The sequence below is a fragment of the Schistocerca piceifrons genome, chromosome 5, assembly GCF_021461385.2.
Source record: "Schistocerca piceifrons isolate TAMUIC-IGC-003096 chromosome 5, iqSchPice1.1, whole genome shotgun sequence".
Classification (NCBI taxonomy): Eukaryota; Metazoa; Arthropoda; class Insecta; order Orthoptera; family Acrididae; genus Schistocerca; species Schistocerca piceifrons.
This window is the reverse complement of record NC_060142.1, coordinates 75,500,638-75,515,673: the sequence shown is the minus strand read 5'-3', so window position 1 is coordinate 75,515,673 and position 15,036 is coordinate 75,500,638. Positions and strand designations below refer to the sequence as shown.

The 15,036-nt window shown below is 44.2% G+C and overlaps 1 protein-coding gene across 1 annotated transcript in view; it reads left to right on the top strand.

Moving 5' to 3' along the window:
* The window catches only part of LOC124797921 (venom dipeptidyl peptidase 4-like), a 425,918-nt gene that overhangs the window by 318,694 nt on the left and 92,188 nt on the right, over positions 1 to 15,036 (top strand). The window contains exons 9-10 of the mRNA XM_047261054.1: positions 5,911 to 6,046; positions 11,015 to 11,238. Of these exons, the coding sequence (XP_047117010.1) occupies positions 5,911 to 6,046; positions 11,015 to 11,238 (360 nt within the window). The remainder of the gene's footprint in view (positions 1 to 5,910; positions 6,047 to 11,014; positions 11,239 to 15,036) is intronic.

The window sequence follows — 15,036 nt, the reverse complement described above, 5'->3', positions numbered from 1 at the left end:
GATATTAATAGAGAACAAACAATGTATTTACCTTGATATCATCATGTATAAATATACCAGTTCATGACAAATTACAAATCTCCGCCATCTCTCTCCCCACATCCACCACTGCTGGCGGCTCACCTCCAACTGCGCAACGCTACGCACTGTTCACAGCCAGCTGCCTCTGCCCAACACTACAATGGCAGACAACAATGCAAACTACCCACAGACTGCACACAGCACAGCCAGTGATTTTCATACAGAGGTGGCGTTACCAATAAAAAACCTAAACAGCATACTTACAGTATAATACTGCCCGCAAACTCCTAGAGCTGAAACTACACTCATCAAAAAAAAAGTTTTCCATCACCTCGGATCCGAGAGTTGCGGAACCCGTACAGAAAATTGGAATAGAGATCAACATAAACATCATTTCCGCCCTTTTTATTGCTCATGAAAACCATACATTGCATTTTTTCCAACCATACAGCAAGACCTTCAGAGATCGTGGTCCAGATTGCTGTACATACCGGTACCCAGTAGCACGTCCTCTAGCATTGGTGCATGCCTATATTCGTCGTGGCATACTATCCACAAGTTCATCAAGGCACTGTTGGTCAAGATTGTCCCACTCCTCAATAGCGATTCGACGTAGATCCCTCAGAGTGGTTGGTGGGTCATGTCGTCCATAAACAGCCCTTTTCAATCTAACCAGGTATGATCGATAGGGTTCATGTCTGGAGATCATGCTGGCCACTCAAGTCGAGCGATGTCGTTATCCTGAAGGAAGTCATTCACAAGATGTGCACGATTTGGGCGCAAATTGTCGTCCATGAAGACGAATACCTCGCCAGTATGCTTCCGATATCGTTGCACTATCGGTCGGAGGATGGCATTCACATATCGTACAGCCGTTACGGCGCCTTCCATGACCACCCTCGGCGTACGTTGGCCCCACATAATGCCACCCCAAAACAGCAGGGAACCTCCAACTTGCTGCAGTCGCTGGACAGTGTGTCTAAGACGTTCAGCCTGACAGGGTTGCCTCCAAACACGTATCCGACGATTGTCTGGTTGAAGGCATATGCGACATTCATCGGTGAAGCGAACCTGATGCCAATCCTGAGCGGTCCATTCGGCATGTTGTTGGGCCCATCCGTACCACGCTGCACGGTGTCGTGGTTGCAAAGATGGACCTCGCCATGGACGTCGGAAATGAAGTACAGCCTGCTGCGCAAAGTTTGAGTCGTAACACGACGTCTTGTGATGCACGAAAAGAATTATTCAATGCGGTGGTGTCGCTGTCAGGGTTCCTCCAAGCCATAATCTGTAGGTAGTGGACATCCACGGCAGTAGCAGCCATGGGCGGCCTGAGCGAGGCATCTTATCGACAGTTAGTTTATTTGTATCTCCTCCGTGTCCGAACCACATCGATTTGGTTCACTCTGACACGCTTGTACAGTTACCTTGTTGAGAGCCCTTCCTGGTACAAAGTAACAATGCGGACGCGATCGCGGTATTTACTGACTAGGCATGGTTGATCTACAGACTGCACGAGCCGTGTACCTCCTTCCTGACAAATATGAGGTCAATAAAGCGCGTGCTGGAAAACGCATACGAAACATCTACCTTCTGTAAGTGGAGAGGTTCTTCATGCAAAATATTTGTGTTGTCTTTAGATCAATATCTGCAATTCTGAGAATTCAAATAACCTGACAAATGAAGCCAGGTCTCATGTGACATGAAGTAAAGCAAGGGATCCAAGTAACCGTTAGCGTGTTAACAGTCAGGTACAATAATGAGTTTTTTTCATTGATACATTTCATCTCTCGCACCATACTCACACAACAGGATTTTAATTTCATATCTTTTAGTACACGGTCTACGGGATACACCAACCTGCTGTGACAACCTTCTTATCGACTTGCGGGGACTTCTTGTAATGTCCATAAGAATTCTGTCTATGGTTACAGGGGTACTCACTGCCGGTCGCATGTTCCTCTGAACATTCTGAACGGTTCCATAGCCCTCCATTTCTTGTACTGATCATGAACAGTGCTGGGCGTGGGGAGGTTCCTACCAGGATACTTCGCTTGAAACATTTTTGTATGTCCCTTGACGGAACCAATTTGTATGTAACACTCCATAATATCAGTTCGCTGTTCTAATGCAAACTGCCCCATTTCTGTAACACCTCAACAATACGAGCTTCTCACAACAACTGACGCACGAATACACAGCTGCAATCAACTTTCCGATAAAATGCAGTGTAGCCAACTTTCGACACAGTGTTGTCACTGTGAACGCGATTCGACAAATGATTAAGCGGTATGTGAGGCTTAACGGGTTTTATGCGGGACACCCGGTACAATGCAGGCCTTCGCGACGGCCAGTATTTGCGTCGATAAAACTCCGCCCGAACAGGCCATGAAGGCCCAACGGTACCATCCGGCCGTCGTGTCATCCTCAGCCCACAGGCGTCACACCACTCTCCCGGCCGTGTGTCAGTTTACGAGACCGGAGCCGCTACTTCTCAGTTAAGTAGCTCCTCAGTTTGCCTCACAAGGGCTGAGTGCACCCCGCTTGCCAACAGCGCTCGGCAGACCGGATGGTCAGCCATCCAAATGTTAACTTCGGTGATCGGACGGGAACCAGTGTTACCACTGCGCCAAGGCCTTTGGCATATTTCGTCGATGGCTATTATAAATGTAACATTAGAACCTTCTTTAAGACACACAAGAGCTATTGTCGTCGTCAACAAGGATAAATCGACAGTAGCAGATCATGCAGTGGGACCAGGGAACCATCAAATTCGTTTCGCCGGTACTATGGTTTTACCAAGACGCTATCACTATTATGCTGACAAGTACAGAGAGGGGCCACAGAAATTCCAAAGGGCACAAAAATAATTTTAGCGGAAGAGAAGAAGGATTGAAATTAAACAAGTTGCAGGACTTACTGCTAAACGAAGTCAACAACTCCAACTCTTCTCCGCCACAAACTCCAATAACACACGTCAGCGCAACTCCGCGATCTTTTGCAGCTGTCACAAACTGACCTTTGCGTGGATACATATAAACTGTTGTTTGAGACTGTAACTGCTTTCTGAGTCGTTGTAGCCACTGTAGCAGCCCTTTTTCTGTTTTCGCTTTTTCGTCTAATAGGTGAAAGTTTGATTTTATTTTTTACGTATTGACTGTCATTGAAGGGTTTTACTTTTATTTGATATTGTCCCGGCTAAGTATCAGTTTGATTACTTTTAAAACACAATGTTAAACGTGGGTCACTACACGTATAGTTTTCCCAACTCTGAGAGAAAAAAATTTTTAGTAGCTTTACTACCATTGTTTACAGACGACGATACTTTAACCTTTCGTTCCATTGTTTTAGTTACGAATCGCTAGTTTCTTCTTGGCATAGATCACGTAACCTTAACGTTTATTAATCTAAGTTAAATTAATGTTCAGGACTTGTATTATGTTTCAAATTAACAACGTCAGTTTATTGACAAGAATTATTAATAAATAGGTTCACTCATACGATCTCATTCAAAGAAGTTCTTTAATTAGATGTCTAAGTAGGATTCCCGCTAGCATCAGAGATGTTAGATAATACCCTGTCACTTTCGGTAAATAAGTTATTTCTACGAGGGCAGTTCAATAAGTAATGCAACACATTTTTTTTCTGAAACAGGGGTTGTTTTATTCAGCATTGAAATGTATCAGGTTATTCCCCAATCTTTTAGCTACACAACACTATTTTTCAACGTAATCTCCATTCAATGCTACGGCCTTACGCTACCTTGAAATGAGGGCCTGTATGCCTGCACGGTACCATTCCACTGGTCGATGTCGGAGCCAACGTCGTACTGCATCAATAACTTCTTCATCATCCGCGTAGTGCCTCCCACGGATTGCGTCCTTCATTGGGCCAAACATATGGAAATCCGACGGTGCGAGATCGGGGCTGTAGGGTGCATGAGGAAGAACAGTCCACTGAAGTTTTGTGAGCTCCTCTCGGGTGCGAAGACTTGTGTGAGGTCTTGCGTTGTCATGAAGAAGGAGAAGTTCGTTCAGATTTTTGTGCCTACGAACACGCTGAAGTCGTTTCTTCAATTTCTGAAGAGTAGCACAGTACACTTCAGAGTTGATCGTTTGACCATGGGGAAGGACATCGAACAGAATAACCCCTTCAGCGTCCCAGAAGGCTGTAACCATGACTTTACCGGCTGAGGGTATGGCTTTAAACTTTTTCTTGGTAGGGGAGTGGGTGTGGCGCCACTCCATTGATTGCCGTTTTGTTTCAGGTTCGAAGTGATGAACCCATGTTTCATCGCCTGTAACAATCTTTGACAAGAAATTGTCACCCTCAGCCACATGACGAGCAATCAATTCCGCACAGATGGTTCTCCTTTGCTCTTTATGGTGTTTGGTTAGACAACGAGGGACCCAGCGGGAACAAACCTTTGAATATCCCAACTGGTGAACAATTGTGACAGCACTACCAACAGAGATGTCAAGTTGAGCACTGAGTTGTTTGATGGTGATCCGTCGATCATCTCGAACGAGTGTGTTCGCACGCTCCGCCATTGCAGGAGTCACAGCTGTGCACGGCCGGCCCGCACGCGGGAGATCAGACAGTCTTGCTTGACCTTGCGGCGATGATGACACACGCTTTGCCCAACGACTCACCGTGCTTTCGTCCACTGCCAGATCACCGTAGACATTCTGCAAGCGCCTATGAATATCTGAGATGCCCTGGTTTTCCGCCAAAAGAAACTCGATCACTGCCCGTTGTTTGCAACGCACATCCGTTACAGACGCCATTTTAACAGCTCCGTACAGCGCTACCACCTATCGGAAGTCAATGAAACTATACGAGACGAAGCGGGAATGTTTGAAAATATTCCACAAGAAATTTCCGGTTTTTTCAACCAAAATTGGCCGAGAAAAAAAATTTGTTGCATTACTTATTGAACTGCCCTCGTATTTAATATCCGCAAACTGTCATTAACTATGATCACTAGTCGCGTGAAGTTAAAGTTTCCCACTATCACAATTCAAAGTCCGAATCCGGTTAAAATTCTCAATTCAGTAAAGCGTTTAAATATTCACACGAATTGACATCAAAGCCAAAGAGATTACTATTCACCTTCCCGTTTATCTAATCTGATAAATGTCCAAATTAAAGTCTTGAATTGACAGTCCTCAAAAACAATCTTGTCACGATCTATTCTTGATCCCCGTTTAATAAAGTCCCAATTGTTGTTCTCTAAAGCTGTACGTCCTAAATAACCTCCGAACTAGAACAGAGACTGGAGTATCGTAATTACAACGTATGGCCATTTATACTTTAATAAACACTATCTTTGGTGTCCCAGACCTACGTTCTATGACTATAATATTGATTTTCTTACCTATTGGAATAACTAATATTTTAATATTTTCTACTGTTTTCCCCCTTCCCATGTTTATAAAATTTATAATTAAATTTTCCTTTTCTTTTGCTTTCTATACTAGATATTTCCCTCTATTTGTTTTTTATTTATTTTTCGTAATTACTACTTGTGGACGGACTTGGGTCATTTTGTGAATTGATATTTTAAGGACATGGGAGCTAATTTTGGAGCTATTTTTGATTTTTCAACATCGAGAGGCGCTGTAGGTGTTACACCACTGATGATGTTTCCAGGATTGGAAGACGAAACGTCAGGCAGAGAAATATCTCTTGGACCATAAACAAAAATTACAAAAAATTGTGAACTGACCATTTTGATATAGCATTGGTAGCCGTACCACGTCAACTATGCCTATGCAGACGAAATAGAAACAACTTGGATACTTGAAACGTGCATTAGGTTGTGGCGATTGTCGAGCAAGTATTACTTCAGCATGGATGGATGGTAATAGTTTGACTTCTACATTACAGGGAGTGCAGTCCTGAGGACGTCAGCTGGGCTGACGACAACACTCTGATGGTATCCTGGAAGAACCGAGTGTCCAACGTGCGGCAGTTTGTCTCCTACAACACCGAAAGCGACACCAAACGTATGCACGGCCGGCAGGTGAGTTCGGCGTCCCTACAAATTCTTTATTTTCGCAATGCGTCCTTACTGGATGCCTACAAGCAACATCAAATGTTACATGCAAGCATGTACGAACGTGCTGGCCCAAAATTAACCATTGCAACAAATCTTGATCTCTGAATATATATCTTACAGAGTCTTCGAACCGTTCAATCATACAGCAGTAGTATACGGACCTGTTATATTCGCATTCGGGAGGACGACAGGTGAGACCCGCGTCCAGCCATCCTGATTTAGGTTTTTCGTAATTTCCCTAAATCGCTTCAGGCAAATGCTGGGATGCTTCCTTTGAAAGGGCACGGTCGACTTCCTGCCCTGTCCTTCCCTAATCCGACGGGACCGATGATTTCGCTGTTTGGTGTCCTTCCCCAAATCAACCCACTTGGGACGATTTCAATGTCACATGAAAGACCAAAAACTATAATGGAATTTCTGGTTTCGTCTTTTTTGTTGTTCCTCACAGATTTACGCCGTAGTTAGTTGCATTACCTTTCTAGGTTTGATTCTCTTACAAATACCTAGCTTTTGACAATATCAATCTCTGTCCCCGCTAGCAAAGCGACTAACTGTCCGAGGAGTAACGAAATGCTACAACTGTAAGTGATCTATTGTTCAATTCTTTTATCTTGGCGGCTCGCGCATGCCCGCCCAGACGCGGGAGATTGCTGCGTTGCCAGTTGCACACGACGCACGCGGCAAGAGAAGCAGCACCATAGTATAGTATAGTTCGCAAACTTACGTTTAGGGGGGAGCGCGCAGTTTATGAAGTAAAGCCACCACGGCCGCATTAACGCTTTCGCTGCTACAGAGACGTGCTCCCCGCATTTTGTCATCACTGCACTGCTCGCCTGTGCAGACACATGGTGTTCTGACTGCTTTGACACACTTATCATTCGATTTCACAAAAACTATTTGGCCCAAAAATTTGATTGTTACACATCTTCTTGACTGATACCTTCCCCCCATAAATTACTTAATATTGGTTCGATGTTCAACGCAGTTATTGTGCAGCATTAAATGTAGTAAACCATTGCACGAAATTTTGAAGAGTTTGCAGAGGTAAAAGTCCATAGCGTATACTTTCCGTGTGGTCGATTTTAGTTGTCACAATGTTGAGAATGAAATGTGGACAAAATACCTAAATTTCATATAAAACTTACTGTATAACAATATCTCATTTAATTTAAGTACTAGATAGGTGTCGTCTGTAATACTGAGAAATATTCCGTCTTTCGCGACTGTAATTAAAGTTTTATTTATACCAGAGTCATTTCCCTTCTGATTAAAACAAAGTTGGCGAAGTACACAAAACTGAATTGTAGACGTAATAAAACATAGAAACTAAAATATATTGTCAGTGAGGCGCAGTGCGCAAACAATTTGTGTTTGTCACAACGGACAGCAAATACTTGCCAAAACATAGATCAGTCGACGAAAACATTGAATATGATGATGCTGCCAAAACAGCGAAGCAAAGAATTGCGTCAGACAATCAAGTAGCTCGGCAACGTACGAGCCGAAATTCTGCTCTAAATAAAACTTTTAATACTGTCGCAAAAGAATATATCTCAATATGAATAGTAAAACAGCGACTGCGGAAGAGAAGATATACAAACAAAACAGATAACATGAATACTGTATGTGTGCCTTTTCATTGTTTTTAATTGTTGTGAAAATAAATATTGGAGGACAAAATTAGAAAAACCGAAAACTTATTATGATTATAATGAAGAGACAAAGCACTAGAAATTTCAAAAAATTACATTAACACGAATAAAATTCATTGAGTAAGACACTTCGATATTGTTTTTCAATAAAAAAATACGAAGCATCGAACAAGGTTTGAACTCACAACCTTTCGCTTAGCTAACACTTTTTTTTTATTTTATTTTTTTTCTAGCAAAAGAAATAAAACAAAATCATAGCCATTCCTACAGGGCATCGCCACTTGTGTCCCTGCCAAACTCTTACCTCTTCAGGCGTTGCCTTCCTAACTATACATAACCACACCCTATCTAAAATGTGAAGAAACTACACCATATGGGACTAACGTGTGTGCATCAAGGAGACTTTAACCATTACGCTAACGTAGCTCGTCATTCAATAAAATTCCTAGAGGACTGTAAAATATCACGCAAAATACCGACAAACACTGTTGGTATGACTATGAATTATCCACGTTTCGTCGAAGTACAATAGGAAATAAACAATTACCGCTGTTCTTTATTGCGAAAAAGCGATTCGTGAGAATGATACAAACACCTTTCCTTGCTATCGCCTGAATTAGGAGGCTTATTGCTTGTTTGGTTTTATTAATTAATAGAATATGAAGCAATTGGTATAAAGAATGCTTTTTCCAAACTTTCTTTTATAGAAAGTCTGCTATCAAGACATTGCTGTTTTTCAATTACTTTATTTATGAGTGAACGTTTCTAAAACTGAAGACACTCGTCCGTGCTCTGTTCATTGGCTGACTGTGTTTTGTGACGTCAGCTGCGCAGAACGAACCTAAACTCGGCCGCCGTCGTAAATGACGCGCACTTTAGTAGTGCCTGAAGCGATCAGAGATTGCATTGACGTGAACGGTGCAACGTCATACTGTTGCACGGCGCACTACGAACTATCGTTTTCCGCTGCGAAATGTGTGCAAATGAACGAGCCATGGGAAGGGGTGCTTTCACAGATGGTCTTTAGGCCGCCTCCTGAGGCCTTTTAGTGTCGATTCTGAGTGTCGATGTGTCTGAAAAGTTTTCCTCTGCCAACCGTAAGAGAACAGCGTGAATTCATCGATAGGCGTCGCGGTTCTGACCTCCATTGCAGAGGTGTTAAAAAAAGGGGTGAGATGTGGGTAACGTGGGAGGGTGGGATAGGGGCAGGGGTGACGACCTTCCCATCATACGATACGCCCAGGCTGGCATTGGAGAGAGAAATTTTGTGTCAATGTGACAACACTGACTCACCTTACAGCTAACATGAAGTGAGGTCTGGCCTTTCTTTCGCATGTGTCGACACCTTGCTGTCTGAAAAGTCTCCGAGGGTGATGTTGCAGGACGCCACGATATTGCATCATTACAGAGGGAGGTTGTAGTCATCTTTGAGCCAAATTTCAAATTTCTTCGTCACGATGGGGGCTAATGTCAGGATTCAAAAAAGTGACACTGTAATTCTTTGCGCCGTGAATTTCATGTACCATGAGCAGTAACCTGTAAGGTGTCAGGCAAATCCAACACCTTCCATGAAAAACCTGACATGATAGCAAATCCGGCAGTATGTCACATAGCTCCGAATAAATCCTGACATTAAATTAACCAAAGTAATACGATCAATGAGTGAGCAAATGGAATACCACAGACTAAAACAAGAACGCCTAAATGCATGTCATACCTTCCCAACGTGAAACAGATGCAGTTCAAAGGGGAGAAACGAGAACAGAAGCTGAGAGCAGAGCCGTGTTAAGCTAGGAGGCCCTACGATAAGCGACACCCACATCGCCGGCCGATCGCCGGGAGGTCCACCCCCCAGCCCATGTTAAAAGATGGAGCTCTCCAGAAGAACAGTATAGATCTTACGACAACACTATAAGGGCCACACCAGCTGCAAGTTTTAGCGTGGGACTATACGCGTCTATGTTACGCAGCAAACATTAAAAACATTGTCCCACCACGAAAAGTATAATGTTTCTCATTGGATAGACAATTTTTGTAGGCAGAGCTTAAGGTTAACATTGAGCCCTGATTGGTCAGTTGAAAACACAGCCAGATACATTTTCTTAAACCAACTTCCATAAATTGTAGTAAGGAGAAGTTCGAGAGAGTTGCTACCGAGACAGCGAGGTGTGTGGAGCTGCGCCGCCCGCTGCCCAAGACACTACCTAACCACCGACAAGGTAATGAACGCACTCGATGCCGCATAAGAGCGCACAAGGCTTCACTCAGAACTGCAGAAGTCTCATCTGTTACATCCCCTTTTTACGTAATACTAGTGTCGATCGTCAATTAAACTTCGTGGTATTCACATTTGCTTCTTGAGTTAAAATCTGAAATTTGATGATTTTTCTGTTATATAATTATTGAGAAGCCACATCGACCACTGTAATTTACGACAAGTTAAATAAGTAATTAAAGATAATTGAGGGTCACTGTAGACCATTTTGATAGTTTTTTCTTTTATGAAACTTAATTTAACCCAAATTATAGATGTGATGTGGCTTAGGTAATCCTTCGATCCATTATAGAACTTGGAAACTAATTCAGGGAATATTCGTTCACATTTTTGTTGAACGCAGTTGGTTTTTATCATCCTGTATTAAAATATTTCCTTTTATCCATAGTGAAATTTATAAACAATGTTTTGTGAGCAGAATAAAAATTCCAATGGTAAACTTAAGTGCTTTTTCGACGTTATTTTACCAGCTAACTAAAAATAGGAATGCCTTGAACCCCTTCCACTAAATTTAGTTAGTAATAAGATTCTTTTACAGGGAGTGCAGTGGAGCTGACGCTGAAATCATTAAGAATTTGATTGTATCATCGCTAGTCTCACTGAACTCTTCTGAACTCTACATGTCATGTGTGGTCTGGCGTCTCCTTACCAGCAACAGGTCCCAGGTTCAAACTAGTCAATTCCCTAAAAAACACACTCAGAGCGTCGTTGCGCGAAAGTGGTAGGGAGACACGACTTAGAACAAACAGACACCACGCAGAATGTTAGAAACCCAGCTAACTTCGCCTGTCCCAGATGCGATTTATGCTTGTTCAGTTGACAATCTTAAGGTGCATGACATATTTTCTCTGCCAGTGTTTTTGGCTGCAGTGTTCAATACCGTATGTGTTCAGTTGCCCAGATCCACCCATTACTGAGTGAGTAGCCCACAACTGTCTGCAAGTTCTTTACTGCTGGCTGCTGTAGACTCGGACTGGCACTGACGATGTTGTTATTGTGATGCAGGGCGTGAAGATGGCGCAGCCGTCGGGCTGGCTGGACCCGCAAGTGTCCTACTTCAGAGACGGCAACTCCTCGACCTTCATAACGATCGACTGGGTGCCGCAGGGCGGCGGCGGCGGCGCCAGCTTCCCGCACGTGGTCTCGGTCACGGGGAAGTCCATCAAGGCCGTCACCTCTGGAGCGCTGGCGGTCACCGAGATATACGGCTGGGCCGACAATGGCACTGTGTGAGTAACCTGTTCCACTGCCCGCTGCGGCTGTGACCTCATCCCTAGCTGCGACTTTCCTCTCTCGCCTTGTCCTCTTGACATCCTGTGGCTACTTTCCTTTTAAAAATTTTATTTCTCGAACAAAGAGTGATTAAAAGTGATTCAGCAATATAACTGCGTAGGCTTCCGCGGCCAGAGTCACTCGACATAAAAGTTTTCTGGGTTTGGTACCTCGTCATAATGTAAAAGCTACTGCTGCTAGAGAAAAACCAATGTTTCGGCCACGATTGCAGCGGCCTTCTTCTGGGTCTAATGGTGCGTTCTAGCTATGCAGTGTCCCTTACATTTTGTTGTTAGTGTTCACTGCGCATGCCATTACGTCATAATTCTAAAAAGGTAGTTAGTTTCATTAGTCACTTAAGGAAGAAGGAGAGGGAACTTTATCTCTAATAGGTTATTGCGGTGGAGGGAGAACGTGACCTCTGTTGTCTATTGGCTCCTGTGTTGTGTACCACGATTGGTGGTCAACGTCGAATGAGAAGTTGGCTGCTGTTTACCAACTGCTGGACGTCGGCCGCGCGGCGGCAGTTACTCGCCGGTAGTGCTCGTGCCTCGTGTTGACAGTGCGGTCTGCTGGGCTCTGATTGCTGGCAGCCAAGATGGGGCGAGCCTGAGTCCATCCGCCCTGTTCATGTTATTAGGGTATTTAAGTTCTTTTGCGCTGGGTGGTTCTTCTGCGCTGCGCACGGATCCTATTACCACCCAGCGCAGAAGAACTCTGTCATCCGCTCTTTGGCAATCCGTGCGCAGCGCCTAAGTGATGCTCAAAACATCACACCTGAGCTTAAAAGGTTACGCACAACGTTTCTAGCCAATGGCTACAGCCATAAGTCGATAAACACAGTCTTGTCGACCAACACAAGCAAGAAAGATAAGCAAGAAATACACAAGCTGCAGCAAACAGTGCGCTTACCTTATATGAAAAACGTTAGTGACCGAATAGGCAAACACCTTCGCCGCGTTGGGGTGCAGCCTGTCTTCTATAGTGGTCGTAGGATCCAGGACGTGCTAGGCTCCACCAAGGACAAGGTGGATGATGCATTACACGCTGCAGGCGTTTACAAGGTGGAATGCGAATGTGGAGAGGCATACATCGGCGAGACTGGTAGGCCAATAGCAACGTGCATTCGGGAACACGAGCGTTATATTCGTCTAGGGCAACACAACAAATCCGCAGTGGCAGAACATCAGCAAGATTGCGGGAACGAAATAAAATTTAGCGAAGTCTCTGTGTTGGCCAAGCAGGCAGTTATGACGAAACGCAAAATCAGAGAGACCATCGAAACACTTAAACACCCTAACAACATGAACAGGGAGGATGGACTCAGGCTCGCCCCATCTTGGCTGCCAGCAATCAGAGCCCAGCAGACCGCACTGTCAACACGAGGCACGTGCACCACCGGCGAGTTACTGCCGCCGCGCGGCCGACGTCCAGCAGTTGGTAAACAGCAGCCAACTTCTCATTCGACGGTGACCACCAATCGTGGTACACAACACAGGAGCCAATAGACAACAGAGGTCACGTTCTCCCTCCACCGCAATAACCTATTAGAGATAAAGTTCCCTCTCCTTCTTCCTTAAGTGACCAATGAAACTAACTACCTTTTTAGAATTATGACGTAATGGCATGCGCAGTGAACACTAACAACAAAATGTAAGGGGCACTGCATAGCTAGAACGCACCATTAGGCCCAGAAGAAGGCCGCTGCAATCGTGGCCGAAACATTGGTTTTTCTCCAGCAGCAATAGTTTTTACATTATGACGCGGTACCTAACACAGAAAACTTTTATGTCGAGTGATTCAGCAAGTCTTGAATGAGTGTACGAGGGTAAAAAAAAAAATGGTTCAAATGGCTCTGAGCACTGTGGGACTTAACTTCTGAGGTCATCAGTCCCCTAGAACTTAGAACTACTTAAACCTAACTAACCTAAGCACATCACACACATCCATGCCCGAGGATTCGAACCTGCGACCGTAGTGGTCGCGCGGTTCCAGACTGTAGCGCCCAGAACCGCTCGGCCACTCCGGCCGGTGCTATGAAAAGGATAGCGATGGACTTTTGAATCACACTGGTGATGAGACTTAGGTACCACATTTCACACCGGAAACAAAACTCCAATCAGTGGTGTGGCGTATTTCCAATCCTAACGAAACTGAAAAAAGCAAAAGAAGTTTTGATCACAAGAAAGATTATGGCTACGGAGTTTTGGGATCGTAAGTGTGCCCCGCTTATCGACTACATGGTTAGAGGTTATGCAGTGGCCTACTTCCAGACGCTTCAGCAACTTCGTCGTGCCACTAAAAACAAGTGGCACAGAACACTGAGCAGTGGAGCCACCCTCCTTCACGATAATGTACGTCCTCATGCATCGGGAGTGACGTAGGACTTGCTTCAGCTGTTTCAGTGGGAGATGTTTCAACATCCGCCATAGAGTTCGGGCTCAGCCCCAAGTGATTATCCCTTATTCCACAAATCGAAAGATTTTTTGAGTGGACAGCGCTACGAACTTAAAAAAGCCATTAATCAGCCGTTCAACAACTTGGCGACAATTGAGTACGCAGAAGGTATAGAAAAGCTGTTAAAACGGGACGACAACTACCTAACTTTGAACAGTGACTACGCAGAAAACCGTTAGGGTATCAAATTATATGTAAAACACAGATTCCTTTAATTATAGGAAATAAAAATTTTTGTAGAAAGAAAAAGTTCTTTACTTGCTGAATGACGTTCCTATTCCACAAAGTATTACGTAAAAAATGGTAACTGATACACTGTATGAAAAAGTTTCTTATAACATCATTACAAGTGTTCGGGTATATCCCTGTCTGTGTTGACCAGTGTAGCAGTCATGTGACCCTAGAGTTCAGTCAATGTTGTCAGCAAAAGTGGTACGTAAACACTGTCTTGCACGTATCTCCAAAGAAAGAAATCGGAAACTTTAAAGTAAAGAGACATTGGGGGTCACCCAAAGAGTCCCAAATCATCCAGCGCCGCGCCCAGTCCACCGATTTGGAATTTCCTTAAAGATGGCGAAGCACCACTCATGCCAATGAAGCGGAGCTCAGTTTTGCTGGAATATGAAGTCTGGTATATCAGCTGTTAGGTGATTTCCAGGAAAAAAGTGGTGGCCAGTACCTTTAGCATAGAAGACATTATCCTTTAGAGAATCTGTTCCAATCTCCGCTGGAACATTAGGATTTGTCTTGTCCCATATGCGAATGTTTCCACGATTCACTTGAATAGTTTACCTGGAACGTCGCCTCTTCACTGAACGTGAGTAAATTCGTCATCTAACAGCGCTTCCTGGAAAAATATCACAAAATTTTCGGCTGATAGTGTGACCGCTTGGCCGTAAATGTTGCAGCAGCTGTAGGCGATATGGTTTCTGATCAGTCGCTTGCGCAGAATCTTTCATAAAGACGCCTGGGAGATGCCCAATTTGGGACTTGCACGAAGTGTAGATTTATGTGGGCTGTGGAAGAACGCCTCGTCTAGTCCTTCCACTATTTCACTTGCAACACCTTGTTACCAGGAACTTCGTTCTTTACAAAGGCAACCTGTGTCCTTGAACTGTCGACACCACCGCAGAATGCTTCTGTGGGCTTGTGGCTGTCCTGTTTGGGAAACTACGTCGCTCAGTAATTACGGATTCAGTCTTCTCATATTGCAACACAAAAAATGCTTTCTCATGATTAGTCGCCATTTTGCAAACTGCTATCTCCCTGTCGCCTGGTGAATCGCAATGAAACGTGCA